At 49.3% G+C, this 20,302-nt stretch overlaps 1 protein-coding gene across 6 annotated transcripts in view; it reads right to left on the bottom strand.

Annotated features, from left to right (window-relative positions):
* Positions 1–20,302, bottom strand: part of SRSF11 (serine and arginine rich splicing factor 11) — a 285,307-nt gene that overhangs the window by 169,028 nt on the left and 95,977 nt on the right. For all 6 annotated transcript variants that reach the window (XM_069641924.1, XM_069641922.1, XM_069641919.1 and 3 more), the window contains exon 4: positions 13,824–13,916. In XM_069641924.1, the coding sequence (XP_069498025.1) occupies positions 13,824–13,916 (93 nt within the window). The remainder of the gene's footprint in view (positions 1–13,823; positions 13,917–20,302) is intronic.

Below are 20,302 nucleotides of genomic sequence, written 5' to 3' on the forward strand. Positions count from 1 at the left end.
GACAGCCCTGGAGAATGAGTGCCCCCTTGTTTGTTCAGATAGTACATGGCTGTGGTGCTGTCTGAGAATCAGGATCGTCTTTCCCTGCAGTTGTGTTTGGAAAGCTTTTAGTGCTTTGAACACTGCCAGCAGTTCCAACACGTTTATGTGGTTGGACGTTCTGTCTGACGACCAAAGTCTGCGTGCTGTTCGCTGAAGCAGGTGAGCTCCCCAACCTGTAGGGGAGGCATCTGTAGTTAGAGTGGCTTCCACTGCGGGGGTGGTGAAGAATTTCCCTTTCAGGGTGTTTTCCCTCGAACACCACCGTAGCAAGAGAACGAGGGCCAGCAAGACCACTACTAAATCCTCCCACTGTCCGTTGGCCTGACACCACTGGCTGCTTAGCCACTCTTGCAATGGGCGCATATACAAGCGTGTGAGGAACCAAATAAATACATGACGCAATCATTCCGAACAGTCGCATAGCCTTGCGTACTGTCACCTCCCAACAGACTATATATATTGAGGGATTTGAAACAGCATGTTTTGGACCCTTTCGTTGAAGGGGAAGATGATACCGTCCCTTGTTCGATTTGGAGCCCCTAGGAACGGCCTGACCCGACTGGTGTCTAGGCTGCATTTCTTCTCCCTGATGGAGAACCCTAGGCTGAACAAAAGATGTATTGTTCTTTGGGTATTTGACAAGACAGGTTTCGTAAGAGTCCCCCGTTATAAGCCAGTCGTCGAGGTAAGGATAAACGGGCACGGATTGCCTGCGCAGGTGTGATGCCGCCACTGCTAGTACCTTTCTAAATACACTTGGTGCGGAGGCTATGCCGAAGGGTAGTACCTTGAATTGATAGCGTTTGTCTTGTATCATGAATCTGAGGTATTTTCTGTGCAACATTGAAATATGAAAGCATGCATCTTTCATGTCCAGTTTTGCCATGTAATCCCTGTGAGAGCAGGGAAATTACTTCCTGCAGAATGACCATGCAGAACTTTTGTGGCTTTACAAATTTGTTTGCTGGGCGCAGATCTAATACAGGGCGCATGGTGAGATCCTTTATGGGTACAAGGAAGTACACTGAATACATATTTTTTGTTTACCTGTGAAAGAGGTACAACCTCTGGCTTCCTTTTCTTGTAGTGTCTCGACTTCCTGAAGGATATGCAGATGGTCTGGTGTCAGACATCTTGTGCGTGGAGGTCTGAACGTTGGGGACCGGCAGAACTCTATACAGTAACCGCTGGTCTGCAGTTATCCCCTCCCATGCCTGAAGGAATTATGTTAGCCTGCCCCAGACCAGGGAGGCATGGGAGGGGATCGGGATCTTCGGGTCATTATGACCTGAGGGGAATCTTCAGAGGAACAGGCTCACCTGAGCTGTAATGTGCATGACATGAGACAGCTGAGCGGTTCATGATAGAATGTCTAAAAAATGGTGTGTACATTGCACCTACAGCGCCACTATAGAACACGCCTTAACTTACTATATTGATAACTAGACTGATAGTCCAGGTGGGAAGGTTGCAGGTCGGCGCCTTAGGACCGACCCACTCTATAGATCTGTCACTCTCCAGTACTTGAACGGTGGGTAGGGGCACGAGGCAGCTTCACAACTGCTGCCGTGCCCCTCCCCCCGCTAAATCTGTTTCCTCACCTTAGTAGGTGCTGGTACTCTGATCGATCACTCGATAAAACCATAATCCTTACAAAGTGGAATTATTAACAAATCCAATACCATTGGCAACGCGGCGCATGCTCCGTGCGCGTCCTTAGCAACGACTGCTGAGGCGCGCGCGCGCAGCACCACAATCAGCCTGAGTAGAATCTTTTGGCGGATTTGCCCATACAAAGATGGCAGTCCGCGTTGGGACGCGCATGCGCTACAGTTCCCTGGGCAACGATTATAGCTTGGGTGAGCTGTGCAGCGCGTCCTCGAGGCGGGCTGCTACACTCAGTGTTCTACAGGCGATTTCTTTACTTACAAGTAAGTTACAATAACCAAAGCGAGCACTAGTAATTAAAATGTCACCATGAGTGAATGAGTGTACAGAGGCGGCTTTTCCACCTCTCACCCAACGACATTTACTACGAGCACGTATGCTTTGAAGTCACCCTCTTCTTTCTTCACAATTGCAGTCGCTCTCGGTTGAAGTAACTGCCTGACACTGCCACTACACCCGGCGAGACATCTACGGTCTTTTGACCGGGTGAGTTATGATTAAATTATGTTCACAACACCTGAAAATCTGATCCCTCACCAATGGTCTGATCCTTACAAGCTGTTTCTGTCATGTCATTTTAACTATACAGGTGGCCATGATTTTTCTATGGGTACCAAGGAAAGCAGGTTAGTTTATCTCTACCTCTGTGAGATACTTATTTGAGTTTCTCCAAATTCTGCATGAATCTAATTAGTGTATCCTTATACCTTTAGGAAACCCCACTGAAATTTGAAAACTGAAATTTGAATCTTGTTGAAACCAAAAACACATCCTGCCCTGAAGATGGATTTCCTACAATCCGAAACGCGTTGGCACTAACAAACCTAATAGGAGTGTCTTTAGGAATATACTTCTGAGCTGAGTGAATGTGATTGCTCAGAAGCAAGGAATTTGAAATTGGACAACTATTGTCTGTTCAGTTTTGTATATGAATAGCTCAGTCAGACTATACTGCTAAAAGGTGTATTTTACTTTTGTTACCTACTACCTATAGGTTTTGTTAGAGCATTCTGTCCAGATCAACTGAAATGCAATCCTTTGTTTGTGTACTATAAACTTACTTTTACTTAGTATCCTGTGAATTGAATTAATTGAGTCTCACACCTTTTACACATTGAAGTGTGGGAAGTTGAATTGATTTTCAATGTGAATGATACAACTTAATGGCACCTAGGCCAACCTATTACCTGTTCTGAGCCCAGCCGAAATCGTATGTTCACTGGGGACCTACAGCGTGAGAGGTCTGTGTACACCTGGAGCACCATTGCAATACTTTAATACTTGAACAAGATGACCCCTTTTCTTTGAACGTTTTTGAAAATTTGTCCTACTGAACTAGTATTCCCACAAGGGAGTCCTCTTGTTTCAGCCAGGCTGAATCACCAGTTGGGATTTTATTCCCATTAGGAGTGCAGCACAGGGTTACCGACTGGCAACAGTCTGTGCATGTTTTGTTCCTGAGGCTGGGGAGCCTCTCTGGGTAGAGTACCGGTCCCTTCCTTTCCCACGACGCTGAACCCTTTGGGGATACCGGGTGGTATATCCGCTGGTTCTTTGTGGAGAAGACCATTTGTTTCCCGAGGTGTACTGGTTTTGAGGGAAGTGTTGGCCACGAAAAAAGGTGTCTGGACCCAGTTCCTTAACTTGTGGAGGGCTTTTGTGTGATTTGATCTAGTGTCTTCATGGTGTTGTGCCCCTTTGCGGTCTTGAGAGCTTTGTCCACCGCTCTTCCAAATAGGTTGGCTTCTTCCATGGGTTTATTAATAAGTGACGCTTGAGTTTCTGGCTAAGAAACTCTGGGTTCAAGCCACGCATGTCTCTTTTGGAGGGTGCCCTGAGCCAACAATCGACCCGCTGTCTCAGCGGAATCCAAAGTGTTATTGAGTATACTTTGGTTTACTTGTCTGCCCTCGGTTACCGTGGATAGAAGACCAGTCCGTAGCAGTTCAGGAACCTCCTGTAACATGGCCCATTGAGCATCCGCGTAGCTGGCTAACACGTTAGTATTGTTGGCAATGCACATAGAAAAGGCTGCCGCAACCCTCTTTCCTAGGGCGTAGAGGGGGTGCATCCCGGTTGACAGGGGAACCCCTGCCCTTTTCCTTGTAGTGGTCCCCACCGGTGAGTCTGGGGTGATGTGACCTCTGATATAAAGGGGATCAGAATGGGAGGGCCGAATGTTTTTGAATCCTTGGATTAACTACTTTTGAGGGCAGGTGTAGATAAGGAAGGAGCCAGATGCTTTTTAATTGAGTTTAGAAGAGGAATAGTCTGGCTGGCTGGCGATTTCTCTTTAAGAATGTCCTCCACAAAGTCAGCCTCAGGGACAGCTTCATCAGTGGCGATCTTGAAATGTTCTGCTGCTTTGCGCAACATGACATTAAACGTCATTTGATCGTCCACTGAAGAGGGCTGTCTGGGGGGGAATCTAAACACAGTGCATCAGGATCTGGTGAAGGATTTGGAGACTGCCAAGGCTGAGGGTCACCCAAATCCGGGTTTCTCCCCCTCCACCCCTCTGTGGGGTCATGCATATCCTCAGGGTCAACGAAATTATCATCATCCCGAGTGTCTGCAGGAACCGCCTCCTCAGTGAGGTCGTAAGTGTACACATCCTCTTCATGAGAGGGATCAAAGAGTCTTGAAATGTAGCCACAGGGGTCAAAAGGTCTTCTTCCTGTGGTCTTTTGGGGGGGTGGAGTGCTCTAAGCAGGTTACAAACCTGTTCAGCCTCTCCATACAACTTTCACATTTTTCCCCTAGTCCAAAGAGAAGACAGAGGGGTCTAGGAGGTGGAAAGGTCTCTTGTAAGTGATCCTGACGCCAAAGGTCGAGATTTTTGTCTCAACGCCGGAGAAATACCTTCTTCAGGTAGATGGGACAAAAAATGTCCCTGTACAAGCTCCGCTTAAGGCGACCAGTATGCTGGGCAGAAAAAAATCAATCTGAGGGACCTCGACGCGCGAGGGATTTTGGGTACACTACACGTCACGATAGGGATAGTGTTACAGACACGCATATGCTGATGTCCCCTTTCAATGCAGTACTCTGTGGTGACAACTGGATGTCAGACTATGAATGGAATGACAAACTGGATGATGATGGCCGCTGGGGGGCTTCACTGGCCCATGCTTGTAGCCATTGCATTAAGTATTAGTTTCATTGTCAGATTGAAAAAACTCTTAATTGTGCATTAAAACTTATTGTTTAATTGTTGCTAGTGCAACTTCACAAGGTAAAATTTAGAAAATCATAGTGATACATAGCAGCAATTATAACCCATTGGTAGGTGAGAAACAGCTGACGCGCGTTTCGACCGAAGTCTTTTTCAGGGCAATTTGGTAGTAGGGTGAGCTCTGAATAGGGCTAAATGCTGGTCCTCCCGGATCCGGGCACCAGTAGGGCTGAAGAGCCTGACCTGAATCGGTTTGCAGCTTCGTGGTGTGTCTGTCCCTTCGTACGTGTCCGCGTGGACTTAGGTCGAAACGCGTGTCGGCTGTTTCTCACCTACCAATGGGTTATAATTGCTGCTATGTATCACTATGATTTTCTAAATTTTACCTTGTGAAGTTGCATTAGCAACACTTAAACAATAAGTTTTAATGCACAATTAAGAGTTTTTTCAATCTGACAATGAAACCAATCCTTAATGCAATGGCTACAAGCATGGGCCAGTGAAGCCCCCCAGCGCCCATCATCATCATCATCCACAGTTTGTCATTCCATTCATCACCCAGCACATTGGGGATCTGGAGTTAGTCCCCAGACGAACAAGGAGTGAGGCTGCAGGTTGAAAGTTTCGGTGTTCCAAGCATAGGTGCGCGGTAGGTAGGGAGTTCCGACTAACTCCATCCTTTGCAACCCTGGATGTCAGACTATATGCACAGCATGTGATTCTAAGCAGATTATCAAGCATCAGAAACAATGTATCCTCTTTCACACTAAAACTAACAATTCTGCTACAGAGACAAGCTTAACTTCAATGGCTGGTGGCAGTGATGCCCTGTATTAATTTGGTGCACCTTTACCGTGGGCTGTGTTCACAGCTGCAGTAGGGTGTCCACTTTACCAAAATGGACCGTCTTCTTTTTTCACCATTTTAGTGTTTGTCGTTTCTTGTACCTTCCTCCGACATCCAGGGCAGGAAATTCCTTTGTGCGATTTTGGTCTTCGGCGGGAGTCCCCTGGACTCCCCCGCCCAAGCTCCAGTCTGTCTGTGAGAGAAGGAAGCGAGGGAGGAGTCCTAAACTCCCCAGCCCTTTGTCTTACGCCTTGTTTAAATGATATGATTGGATAGTTATAACGCGCTTAATTCTTAACGGGTAACGCGCTTAGAGGTTTCTAAGGGCGGACCCGGGGATCGAACCTGTGTTGCTCTGCGTCTTGCTTCCAAGGCGAGCGTGTTGCCCCTGAGCTATCCTCCCGAGACGATATGAGGACAAATCCAAGTTGGGGCTAGCTGTCCTGATTGGACAACCAGACCGCCCCTTCTTGTAAAATGCGGGGAGAGAATGCAGAGGTTGTGCTGTAGTTCCTGATAAATACTGCAAGCTGAAGAAAAGTCGACCACTGGATCCGAAACCTAAGAGGAAGATGAAGGATAAGGTGCAGAAATGATTTCCAGCGACCAGAGAACCTGCTGTGTAACCGGAGCCTGCTGTAGCCCTTCCTTCCAATCGACCGGGGGACTCTGAAAGTAACGACCATGACCCAGAGCCTGGTGAGACCCGCTAGAATAAGACCTGCATTTTGAGCCATCCCACACGTTGCTGCGACCGTGCGTTGTTGCAATACCCCAATACCCTGGGACCTCAAGCCATTGTGTGGTGCACGGTCTTCCGAAATCCGAATCTTGCTGAAACTTGGTGGGCATCCTGGTGGATCTTCAGAGACATGAATCGAGTCTGAAAAGTCCCCTCAGAGGGCTGGACCTTTGTAACAACGAGAATTCAAATGCAATTTTCTGTCTTATTCTGTGCTCCTTGAAAAGGTGCCAAATCTGCAGAACTGCATTCAGCTGCCAGTGAAACCTTGCCTAGAGCCTTCTTCATCAATCCTTGCTGTAAAGTCCCTTCCGAGGTCTTGTTTACAGTCTCCACGACAAGGAATCCACTGACCGGGTATTTGGCTGCAGACCCTGAAGTTCTGCTGCAAAATCTTCAATGCTGAGGTACTGTGTTAGCTTTGGTATGTACTTACCTTAAGCCCGTTAGGATTTCTGTGTAGCTGTGGGTATGTTTTCTGTGATGGGGAGGCCTCTCATCCAGTGCACCCAGTCCCACTGCTAGAATCCTGCTAGGGTGTCTTCTGCGAAACCCCTGGACCCTCTTCTAACTCTTAAGTGAAGTTCTCGCCTATTTACCCAGTTTTCCTAAGGAACTGTGGCTTTTGCTACTAAAGAACCTATTCTGACACTCACTGTTGGTCAAAATCCTAGTGACCCCCCGCCCCCTACTGCCACCGAGAACACTCATGCTCCAAGAATAAGGGAAAGACTTTCAAGGGATTGGGACTTCTGCCTAGAAAAGAAAATGGGTGTTTAAAAGTTAGTTACTTGGAAAGAGTTGGTTGGTAACTGTAATTCTAAGAGTGAACAGTTACAAAAGTTCTTACTGACACTATTATTAAAAGTATGGTGAACAACTTTTCTTCCTTAGCAACTGTCTTGCCAGTCAAATAGAAAGTAAATGCGAGGATATTTTACTCTCCAGTAATTAAGTTGTGCCTTTTCCCAAAAGTAAAGTGTTGGTATCACCAGATTAGTCCCTTGAAGATAATTGTAGTAGAGTCCCACCCCCACCCTCCACCCCCCAATTAGGTCATTGTTCCCCTGACTTGCTGCTAGCCTGTCCTTATTAAATCTGTATTAGGTTGTTCCTTACCTAGAATAACTATTCATTAAAGTGTAACATTGGGTTTTACTTTCCCCTTCATTGTGAGGTTAAACAAAGTATGTGGGTTTTACTTACCTTGTTAGCTGTGTGCCATCCAAAATAAGTTACAAGAGTTACTGCTTACCTCAATCTGGGGTTCCATGATTACAAAAGCACCTGTGATTGTATATTACATCCTTAGGTTTTACTCACCTAGTATCACAAAAGCAGTTATAGGTTTTGTTTTACTGCACCTAGAACAAGTGTTCCACAATTCACCAAAAGTATAGTGTCCAGTTGGCAGATTATGTGATTTGTACTGAGAATCATTATACAACCGGAAGTGTCTACTGCCCTTGCATTACTGAATGTAACTGTAAAAAGTAAACATTGATTTTCACTCCAAAATAGGCTTGACCTATACTGAATGCGTATGAAAAGGTTTGGTCTTCACTAGAACTACTGTTAGGTATTTCAAATAAGGTCTATATTTGGGTCTGTACTTTCAAGAATAGTGTGTTTTTATACTGTGATTTCATATGTTTTAGTGCTTACTTACCCCCTAGATTTATCTGGGCCTACCTGTATTTAAATAAATCCTTTATTTTTACAATACAAAGTGTTTCAGTGTTTCTTTGGATCATTTGTATTTCAATTTCACGTGTACTGATTCTACAGCCCTCTCGCCCTCCTAAGATAAGCCTGGCTGCTCGGTCTACGCTACCATGCACTCCAGTGGTACAGCCTTATACTAAGAGTGGAGTCTTGTACTGCCTCAGTTGAATGGTTTTACCAAGCCCTTAGTTGGACTTCAGAAAAACTGTCCTAACAATCGTAGCGCCTGGATTCTAGGGCTGCAGAAGCCAGGCCTTCAAGTTCAGAGACCCTGGGTCGTGGTGAAGAATGGCGTCCTTCCCTGGTGAGAAGATCCGGGACCACTGGCAGCTTGACTGGTGGAGACGCAGACATGCTCAGAAGGTTCGCAAACCATATCTGCCTTGTCCACGCCAGTGCGAGGAGAATAAACCAGCACCAGCACTGTTTGAGTTGAAAGATGACTAAGTAATAAGAGCAACGGGGGGAACGCATTCAGAAAGAGGTTTTGGAATGAGAATGCGTCCCCCATGTTCCCCTGTTAGGGAAACCTGCTGGCAAACCTCCGACGCTGCTTGTTCGTCGCCGTGAACAAGTCGATCTGGGAAGTGCCCCATCTGAGCAACAGGTTCTCCACTAGGTCCTGCCAAAGCTCCCACTCGTGGCAAGAGCAAAGCTCCCTGCTCAGATAGTCGGCGACTGTTCTGTACTCCTGCCAGATGAAATGGGAATAGGAACATCCCCTGGGCGACAGCCCAATGCCTCAAGTCCTGCGCCTCTTTGGAGAGCGCTGGGGACCTGGTGCCTCCCTGTTTCCCGATGTAAACATTGTTGTGGTATAGTCTGTGAAGACCCGCACCACCTTGCCCTTGAGGGACGGCAGGAACTATTTAAGGGCCCAAAACACTGCCCGCAGCTCCAAAACGTTGATGTGCAGCGCCTTCTGCTCCGGCAGCAACAGGCCTCTGGCGTGAAGACTTCCGGTGTGGGCTCCCCATCCTTCCAGGGAGGCACCCATCGTTACAGTCTCCTGGTGCGGCAGAGTCTGGAAATCTGCACCTCCTGTCAGATGAGAGTGCACGCCCCACCACCTTATCCCCCGACAGAACCCCTCGAGAGATATTGTCCTGGAAGCTTCCGGACACTTGTATACAACAGCCGTTGTGGAACTCCTGCAGTGGGTGCATCCGCAATCTGCATAGTTGGGTAAGGTAAATGCACGACGACTTCATGCAGAACAGCGACTTGATGGCCCTCACTGTGGCAATCTTCAGAGCGAGCAGCCGTTGCACCTTGTCCAGGATGGGCGCTACTCCCTTCCGACGATGATGATGATGATGATGATGCTAGGCAGGATACCGTGTTGAGCCGGGATCCCAGGAACAGACCATCCTGCGATGGAGTCAAGCAGGACTTTGCATAGTTCACCGAGCACCCCAGATCCGCCAGTAGGCGGACGGTCCTCGCAGTGTTGTCAATGCTCTGTGTGCTGGTCCAGTCCAAATAAGGGTAGACGTGGATCCCTTGCAGTCGCAGAAGGGCCGCCACCAGAGCCAGGTACTTGGTGAAGACTCTTGGCACAGACTTCAGTCCGAAGGGAAGGGCCTTGAATTGGTAGTACTTTCCTTGAACGATGAAGCGCAGAAACTTGAAGTGTTCTTTGTGAATGGGGATGTGGAAGCATCCTCCAGGACCAACGATGACAGTCTACTTTTTCTAGCTGTACCAGCACGTGTTGAAGCGTGACCATGCAGAACATTTGAGACTTGATGCATTTGTTTAGTTGTCTTAGGTCGAGAATGGGCCTCCAGCCCCCTGTCTTCTTTCGCACCAAGAAGTAGCTTGAGTAAACGCCAGAGCCCCAGAGTAGTTTTGGAACTAGCTCTACCGCCCCCCTCTTTAGCATGGCACGAACCTCCAACAGGAGAGACGTGGTTTTCCTGCCGGGCCACCAGTGTTATTTGAGGACACTACCGGTGAAACTCTAGAGTGTGTCTGTGGGTGAGAGCGTCCAGCACCCAACAGTCGGTGGAGGTGGTCCTCCACACGCTAAGTTCGCCAGCCGGCCTCCCACCGGGGTGCACAGGTAGGGGGCCTGACATCACAGCCGGTTCTTTCTTCCTTGGAGGTAGACGGGCAGCCTGCGAGTCCTTGGCGTTGACAGCGCCCTCCACCGAAGGACTTGGAGCAGCCTGTTAGTCTCCTGGGCCGAGGACTGAGAGGATTGGCGATACGAAAAAGAGCCCCCTTCGAAAAACAGAGTGACTTGCCCCCTGCGGACCAAAAGGACAGCAGTTGTTGCTGTAGCGTGCACAAGGCCCGTGCAGTCTTTGTGTCAGTCTTGATGGCTTGGAGAGACACATCCACAGCCTTCCCGAACAGATTGTCTCCATCAAAGGGCATGTCCAAAACCCTTGTCTGGACCGCCTGTCGAAAGTTGGTGGCCTTGAGCCAGCCACGGCGATTAACGCAAATGCTGTTGCCCATCTGGTGGAAACCTGCGTCGGCGATGTCTGTCGCCACTGTGATCCAACCACCTCACACTCTTGCAGAAACTCCAACGCTTCTGACCTCTTGTCGTTGGGGGGAGGGTGGTTTGGGGGCGAGTCTAGCAGAGGCGCGAGCTTGAACCACAGCTCCCAGTCATAGCGTGCTACGATAGCGAGGGCATTGGCTGCTTTGATGGTCGTCGCTGCCGAGTGGCTAACTCGTCGGCCCATAGCATCCAACTTCTTCCCCTCGTCGTCTGGGGGTGTGTGCAAGCTGCCGAAGATGACGAACCGGATGACTACTTCATCGCTGCTGCGGATATCACTGAATCAGTCAACTGTTGGGCCTGCAAGGACTTGGGAGCAGAGTCCGGGACTTCTTCTCGAAGTGGTCCTGCTTCACTAGTGCTGTGGGCGGGTTCTTCATGAGAGCCAGCCCTTTGTCCCAAATATCATCCAAGAGTTGGACCGACAGGATGGTCTCTCTTCCTCAGGAGCCAGCTGGAAGAGGTCCGAAGCCCTGGCAATCATTGCATGGAACGAACCAATCTAGTCGGGCGGAGATAATCTGGAGGAGGCGACGGGAGGTTCTCAATGCCGCAGTCGTCCGTCCCCGTTTGACCCCATATCACCAGTAGGGGGCGCAGGTTAAGGAGGCAACTAGTGGCAAGGAGGCATAGTGTGCCTCTTCTTGGAAGGTGTTCTGCCAGCGGGGTGGGTGGCACCAGAGCCGCTGGGGGGACAGGAGGAGGCAATCGGTTTCTCCGATACCAGGGTATGGAGGGTCTGCAGAATGTCCGACAGATCTCTGGGAGGCAGCTGCGGTGTAGGAGGCGGCTGTGATGCAGGAGGCTTCTGGGGTAAGGACGAGGGATCCGGAGTCTCGTCCAGCAGATCTCCATCCTTGACGGTATCCTTTTCGTTGTCGCCTTCGTCGTAGGGCATGTCCCCTACCTTTTCCCTAGTCGTTGCCGGCCTCCTGGATGTTCTGGAGAGAGAGAGTAGTTCCCCATCCTCTGCAGAGAAGCTATCCGTGTCCTGGAGGACTTTGCCGTCCCCCCCCCCTGTTCGCGTCCAGAGGGGACCGTCTCAGGGAGATGACTGCCATCTTCTCCAGGGTCTCCTCAATGGGCTGGAATGCCACTTCACTCCTGGGCGGGAGGGGAACCTTTGCCTTCGGAGGGGCGCCCTGAGGGTCTTGCCCCGCGGCCTTCGAGGGGGACGCTACCAACCCCTCGATGGAGGGAGCCATCTTCGTCTGGTGTGTATGGGCCTTCACGGTCAGGCCAGGCCCCTTGTCCTGCTTGGCCTTAGAGGTCACTCCAGACACTTTCTCTGTCGGGGCCTTCTCCATCACGGGTAGGCTGGACGCCGTACCCTGCTTGGACTTCTCCTTGGTCTTTTCAGGAGTCACCTTTAGCTTGCCCGGGTGATGAGACTTCCTCTTGGATGACAATCCGGAGCGTTGGTTGGAGATCGATGCAGTAGAAAATGTAGAACGTGCCCAGTCCGCCGAGGAGCCCGCTGCAACAGCGCTCCCGGCGGTAGCGGTCTTGCAGTGCTTAGCCCTTTGATGGACCCCTGCGGGAGAGGAGCCCTCAAAGGACTTAGAAGCCCACTCAGCTTTCCCAGCCTGCTCCTGGGACCCTCCCAGCGTTGAGGTCTTGCTCTTCCGCCACTTGTTCAGCCGCTGACGCCGATCCTTCGAAGTGTGCGGTGTGAATTCATGGCAGAATGCGCAATCTTCCTCCTTGTGCGGGTAAAGGCACCGAGAATGTTTGTCCTCCGTGAAAACATTCTGTAAGCCGTAGTCGGTGCATATCTTGGAGAGGGGGACCACTCGTCCGTCATGGCCCACGCTGGAAGCCTCCAAAAAGAAACTCGATGAAATCAGCCCCTGAGGGGTGTTGACAGGTCCTTGTTAACCGGAAGGATTGATGGATCAAAAGGCTCGATTGACAGAAAAAATAGAGTAAAATTCTTCCAAAAAGCAAACAAAATGCAGAAAAAAGCTCGAGAGCTAAGCACAAGGACTCCCAACACTTGAACGTGCAGTAAAAAACTGAAGATGGCTGCCAGAGGCTTAGGTAGAGGGCAGTCATTGGCTGGAGGCAGTATGACCCAGAGCTCAGTGATTGGTTGTTAGGAGAAAGAACATTCAGAAATGAAACTGATTTTTTCTTTACCAAGGATTCCCAGCCTGACGGGGAATATTCATGAGCATGTGAATCCAAGCCACACCCCATGCTGGAGAATCAGTCCTAACACCTGTACCTCAGTAAAATCCTTGAAATGCCTATCTGCACCCTATCCTATTTGTGTAGGTTAGCCATATGCTCCCTTGCTGCGCCCTGAGATTGGCATTGTGTAAAATCTGTGTGGTGTTGGATTCTACTCCCTGCTGCTAACAGAGATGGGCAGTGTTTTCAATTTACACTCTCCTAGACTCTGCCCCCAGCCACGCTGAGAGATAGGCCTCCTTCACAACTCGGGTAACGCAGAGACATATCTGTATGGTGTTGGGCACTGCCTCCAGCTGCACTCCGGGATAAGCATTGTGTAACATTGATATGTTGGGGTCTGCTCTGTGAGATGGATTGCTGGGAGGTAGGAGATATGTTGCTAACTAACCGTACTCCTCTGCATACTCTCCCACCAACTCCTAACTAAATACAACCATACCTCTACCGCACCACAAACCACACCAAACACTTCACAACACCCAACATGAAAACAAAATGCACAATCACACCTCAACACCACATCACGGCTAACAACTGAAAATGCACCAACGCTCAATGACTGCTTCCTCAGAACTGAAGCTGCCAACAGCACATCAAAGCTCTTGCTCTTCCCCCTCTGAATCCCACTAACCAATTCCCCCCAACCCTCCTTACATTGCAGATCAGCAAGAGACCACGCAAGTGGCAAGAGTGCGTGGTACAAGACCCCATAGCATTAATAGTGTTATCAGGGTAATGCACAAAGATTGCAGAGATCAGGAACATACCATTCCGAGAACAATCATTTACATATCCAGAAAAAGCAAATGAGAGATTAAAAATGAAAATTTGCAAATTCTCAATGAACAATTAAGTCATTTTGTTACAGATCCAAAGAAACCAAAAAGGTAGACATTGGGCACTGTAAATCCTACCTGTGAACTTAGGTTTCCACCAGGAAGCCCAAGGGCAGCCAGAGTTGGATCGAGACTAGAAGCTCCCAACGCAGACAGTGGAACTGCACCCATCTGCAAGAAAATAAAATCAAGGACACTGAGAAGTAAAATGGAAATGCATTATCCCCAAATGCTTTGACTGTTTATTAATTATAGCTCTATACATACATCTTCTACCGCAATATGGAACTACAGATACCTATAGCCCATAAAAGATCCAGGGGAACAGGACACTAGCAATGCACTGAAATGTGTAGTTTCCCACCACAGCCAGAGTTCCCATGCTTTCCATCTCCAATAAAGAATCAAGAAAGAAACAAGTAAATACATAAGTACAGAATGCATGACTAGATCACAATCCAACCACTATCTACAGTGTGCTGCAGGCCCTTTTAGTATTGGGTTAAGTAATATCTTCGTTGTTGCCGCTTATAATTCAAACTTTGCTAAGTTTACACTAAAGTTGTAGACCAAATTGTCAGTGGTAAAGTAGCAGATCAGGTCCACTTAGACCAGTGGTCTTCAAACTTTTTTGGCCGGGGCCCCCCTGAGCAAAATTTGGGCAGGTCGGGACCCCCCAGAAATGCCAAATGGACAGTATGTATTGCGCGCCGTCACCTGCTCCCATCACAGTTGCTGGGCTGTCTCATCCCACTCCTACCCAGTCCCTGGTCTCTCCCCACCCCATCACACATCCTGGGCTCTCCCCACTCTGCTCCCACCACTATCCCATGGTTCCCGCCCATTGTGCTCCCACCATAGTCCCTGGGTTCCCCCATCCCGTTCCCAACACAGTCTGAGGGCCAGTGGCGGCTGGTGATTTTTTTAAGTGGAGGGGCACAACTATTTCCCCAAAAAATGCCATAGCGACCGAGCATAGTGAGGGAGCCCGAACCAATAAAGGGAGGTTCGGGGGGGGGGTTCCCCCTGTGAATTTTTGTTAAATAATGGGTTGAAATGTTGCATTGTAGAGCATACTTTTAACAAAAAAATGGGTAAATAACCAATCAGTTTGCAAATGGTGCTGGAGGGCCCAGAGGGCAGGCATGACATTTTTTACTGGACATCTATGATATTCAGCTGTGCCGGTAAAACGGGCACGGCTGCCGCTGGAGTTGTATCCGGGTCCGCCACCCGCGAATGGGCAATTACCGGGTCATGCCGAGTTGGGCAGACCTGATAATTGCCCTTTCGTGGGTGCCGGTACCGTAGAACCCCATTCCCATCAGAGCCCCATAGGGCTCAATGGGAATGGGGAGCTCGGATGCACCGGCACCGTTAATAATGGTGCCGGTGCATCCGACGAGCTGTGCTCACGGGTACCGCACGGCCTGCCAGGTCAGACCTGGCGGGCTGTCAGACACCCGCGAGCACAACTCGTACTATGGCGGTACGGTAGCAATGGTGCCGGTAGCTTAACAGCACCATTGTTACCGTACCGCCATAGTTGTAATGAGGCCCAGTCTGTGACTAAAGGAATGAATATCCATTTACAACTGCGGGCCGCTTTTTTCATTGTTGCCTGAGACAGTTTCATGTTTCAACCCGACCATGTGAGCCACCCCAGCCCATTTCTTCCAATCTAAAAAAAAAAAAAAAAGTTTTTTTTATAAAAAATATTTCTTGCTGAGCTCTCAGGGCCCCCCAGGGATGCACCCACGGACCCCTGGGGGGTCGCGACCCACAGTTTGAATACCGCTGACTTAGACTCTGGAGGGGCACAAGCTTGAGGGGTAGAAAAGTTAAAGAGCAAAGTCTTAAAGATCCAAGAACTAAACTGATTAAGTACACTATATTAGACAAGCATCAAAAATCACACAATAGTCTTGGGCAGGCTACAAGTACATTCAGTAACAGTAGCAACACTTCACATACCCGTCCCTATCTTCGTGACTGTTCAACTTATTGCAAGCAGGAGTTCTTGTCAAGCAAGTTGTAGGTAAAAGTCCATGTAGAAATCTTCAAAAAAGGGTCCCCAACCTATGGATGGGGTGAACAACCAGTCACTAGATGCCATAACCGAAGAGGGGGACTCCATACGAGGCTGCCTCAATCTTTGCGCCCACCACAGTAAAGCCGGCAGTGAACCTCATTGTACCCCATCATACTGTCACAGGCTGTGGGTTTGAGGCTTCCAGTGACTTAACTCAGGCAGAGACTGCTCCAAATCAAATCCACCAGCACAGGCGGTCCCTTCTGTGATGGCAAACAGGAGCATAAATTGGTATGACCCAGAATAGAGTTGGCAGACCTTCAGGAGCACCACGGTCAGAATGCCAATTGCAGCCCACGAGTCCTCTGAGATTGTAGCATCAGTTTGATGAGGTCCAGCTGAGCTCTAGGGATGTTTGTAATTTTTCCAGCTACGTTGCAGGACGGGGATAGTGCAAAGCTTCTGTCCAGTTCCAGTCAGGCGCAGGCCAAATGCAAACATGGATGTCTTCAATACTATGAGCAGCAATGGACGCAAAAAGGAGCTTTAGAGTGGTTGATGGTGCCGAATCGGAAGAGGGCAACACTATTGATGTGTTCCCACTTAATTTTAAGGCAGAGGTCCGAAATCCGCTGTCTGGCTTTGCCAATGCTGGTTGCTGCAGCATACTCAGGCAGCCCGTCAGCATCAAAAACTTTGATCTTGTGGTACAGTAGTACAAATGACTCCATCTCAAGTCCAACTAAGGGCTTCATTAAACCATACAACTAAGGCAATACAGAATCCAACTCTTAGTATAAGTATGTGCCACCTGAGATTGCGGAAGCATCAACAGAGCAGCCAGGCTTTTCTTAGGAGGGAAGAGAGGGATGCAAGTCAGTACAAAGACCCTGTAGCATACATATGGTTCAAAGAAACACAGATCCGTGAAGTATTGTACAAATCATTTTTTGTTGTTAAATACGGTAGGCCAAGATAAATCTTGGGGAAGTACTATTCACATAAGTTATAAGCACATATATAAAAACCGACAATACGTACAGTGTACAAACCAAGGGATAACCTTATTTAGAGCAGCATTAAGCAAGTCAAGAGGAGTCAAACCTAATGGTTACACATTCAGGATAGTAATATACTATTCTTGGGGAATAAGACCCGTTTAGTTACTTTTAGATTACAATAATTCAAGGGTCATAGACCACATTGGTCAGATCAGTGCTATTTTATTGATCGGATATATGATATTCATAACACGCCTGTACACAAGAGTTTCTAGGTGCCACAAGACAAGGGAGGGTAGATGGAGGCAGGACAAGAAACGATTATACTAAACCTTGTGACATTCGGATTGTGCATGTGTGACAGCGTGAGTGCAGGGGGAGGGGAAGTGCAGGGAAGGGCACAGCCGCTCTGGGTAAGTGAAAGGAGGGGGGAGGATAGGCTGTAACAGTTAAAACCCCCAAGTGCGCAGTAGGCCAGGCGGCAGTGCAGGGAAGACTGATCATGGAGGAGCCTTGTAGCCGGTGAGACTCAGAGGGTACCAAGCAACCAGTCGGCGCAGCAGACAGGAAGTTAGCAAGGAAGGAGAAAAGGAAGATCTTCAGCTGCTTCCCGAAATTCAGGTGGTCTGGCTCAAGTCTGAGAGGGGAGGGAGGCCGTTGCAGAGGGATAGTTTGAGCTAGTGAGGGCACCGGCCCCACAAAGCCTTGTGGACAATGCCGAAGGTCTTTAAACTTGATCGTTGCAGCCACCGGGAGCCAGTGGAGAGATTTCAGGGCTGGAGTGGTGCAGTCCCTGGGCTTTAGGCCAAGGATAAGTCACGTATATAGCACCCTTGTGCCACCACCCCCCATTTGTATGACCTCAATGCGCTTTGTGGTTGGAACACCCTCAGGGACTGAAGTCTGTGTGTAGGAGAGAAGATGCGGGTCTGCATTTTGCCAGGTTAGGGCTTAGGTGGGCTGACAAGGCTCCAGTAAGCAGCCCGGAGATCAGGAACGTGGGCGGGTGCTGTCGGTGGTTTAGGATAGAGTGCTAGTGCCGATGACTATGTGTGCCCAGCTACACCAACATTTTTCATAGGTTGTCGCTGTATACTAATGGCAGAGGTGTTGGCGGTACGTCAGGTTTCAGTGTGGACGGCTACGCGAGCTGCTAGAACAGAATTTCATAGCCATAGCTGCATGATGGGCGACCGAGCCGGTGTCCACAGATGTGGTGGAAGGTATAGAGTTCGATGTAATTTTCCTAGGTCCAATGCAATTGGCGGTTCTCTGGTGTGCTCGGCGAGGCAGTTCCAGATCGGAAATTGGATGGAGGTGAATCCCACCAGTATGGTGCTGTTGTAGTGTTGGACAACTAGGAGAGCTGCTGTGCCAAATCGGAGTGAATTACAGAATCACTTAATTAACCAACCCAGTTACAAGTATCTTACATATGTAACCATCTTCCTTCCTGAATGGTTACAGTTATACCACCAGTATTACTTTTAAGAACACAGCAGAGCTAGTAAAGTAACTCATTTTCTGGAGGGACCTTAAGCTACTCTATGTAATATCACACAATGCTAAATAAAAGAAATATATACACAATCACTGGAGTAGGGCAGTATCAAAGGAAGCAGAGGGGTTGTGCATTTAGCCCAGCGGTGTAGAAGTGCCCCTGTCGCCAGTGGGTTGTCTCCCTGTAGCAGAGCATTCAGCATGCCTAGTGGGGCTGGGGACCGGCACACGCAGGAGTCGGCCGACTCTGCAACGGTATATTCGGCATCCAAACTGGAGCCATGGCTGCTGGAGGGGTACTCGACAGATGCGACAGTCCCCCGTGGGGGGAATTTGATTCAGCCTGCATGGCCGAGGCAGCCATGGGACATCTCCCCGTCCTGTAAAACGGAATCGGAGCACTTTTGCAAAAAGCATCCAAAATGTTTTCAAAAATGTGTCCCTCCTCTCTTTCCTACACGGCCGTAACCCCGCCCACCATGTCTCCGCCCGGCGAATCGCCCATCAGTCCTTTTCTATCGCAGGGTCCAAGACCCATTAGCAATAACAGAGGAACCTTATTAGAGGGGACGGCGGGCGGGCGTATGGAGGAAAGGGGACTATGGACTAGGAGTAAAGGTGGTCACTATGGTGAGTAACCTGGTAATACCTCTATGTCCTGTCCCCTTTCCTCCATACTTATGGGAGATTCCCAAGCACTCCTTACAGGAACTATGGGTGGATGGAAATACCCCTTACTGAAACAGGTTCTTCAGCACAGCCTGGCCGAACTGAGCGTCAGCCCTAGAGCTCATATCGAGGCAGTAATGCTTACAGAAAGCAGATGGGGAGGCCCAAGTAGCCGCTCTAGCGATGGACTCCCACGGAACATACTTCTGAATAGCAACCGCAGCTGCCTTGCGCCCCGCACCTGATGTGCATGGATACCCTTAGGAGGTTTCAGCTTTTGGACGGTGAAAGATTCTGTGATACAGGCAGCAATCCATCTTGAAATGGATGCCTTAGACGCCGGCCTGCCCAGGGGTTTACCGAAGGTCACAAACAGTTGGGAAGAGCTCCGAAGCTCGGCAGTCCTGTCCAGGTAGAACTTAAGAGCTCTTCGGACATCCAGGCAGTGTAGAACCCTTTCCGTCTCCGAGGCAGGCTTCAGAAAAAAAGACCTGAAGGGAAATCGACTGATTCAGATGGAATTCAGTCACTACTTTTGGTAGGAAAGCTGGGTTCGTCCGAAGGACTACCTTGTCCCTGTGAAAGACCAAGAAAGGATGCTCCACTGACAATGCCAGGAGCTCACTCACTCTCCTCGCTGACGTAACGGCGACCAGAAAGGACACTTTCCAGGACACGTACTTGAGGTCAACCGTAGCCATTGGCTCAAAGGGTTTATGGCACAGCGCCGGCAGGACTACATTTAGGTCCCAAGGCGGGTGCACACTATGAACCGGAGGGTAGAGGCGTGTCAGACCAGCAAAATGTCTCTGCACCACCAGGTTAGTTAACGAATAAGAACACCGGTCTGTAGAGGTAGGCGGAAATCGGCGAGAGATCAGTCCTGCAGGACAAGACATGAACCCCTGACTATGCTAGGGAGGAGACAAAGGACAGCACCATGTCAATCGTCGCCACCCTCGGGTCCAATTCTTTCTCCAAACACCAATGACAGAACCTGAGCCATTTACTCTTGTATTGGGATCTGGTCGAGGGTTTCCTGGCTGCCTGGATAATGCACATGTTATCCGCAGACAAACCCAAAGGCTCTAAAGACTTGAACTCCGGCACCATGCCGCCAAGTTGAGCGATTGTGGGGAGGGGTGCCACATCTGTTCCCCTTGGTGAAGAAGATCGGGAGTTACTGGTAACCTGATCGGCGGACACACCGACAGGTGTTGAAGTTCTGAGAACCAAAACCTGGCGGTCCACCACAGAGCTATCAGTAGAAGAGAACGGTTGACAGAACTCTTCAACTTCCAAATTGCTCGATGAACCAGAGGAAGAGGCGGGAAGGCGTAAGCTCTCATGTTGTG

The sequence above is a fragment of the Ambystoma mexicanum genome, chromosome 1q (assembly GCF_040938575.1).
Source record: "Ambystoma mexicanum isolate Mex_15411 chromosome 1q, UKY_AmexF1_1, whole genome shotgun sequence".
NCBI classification, from domain to species: Eukaryota; Metazoa; Chordata; class Amphibia; order Caudata; family Ambystomatidae; genus Ambystoma; species Ambystoma mexicanum.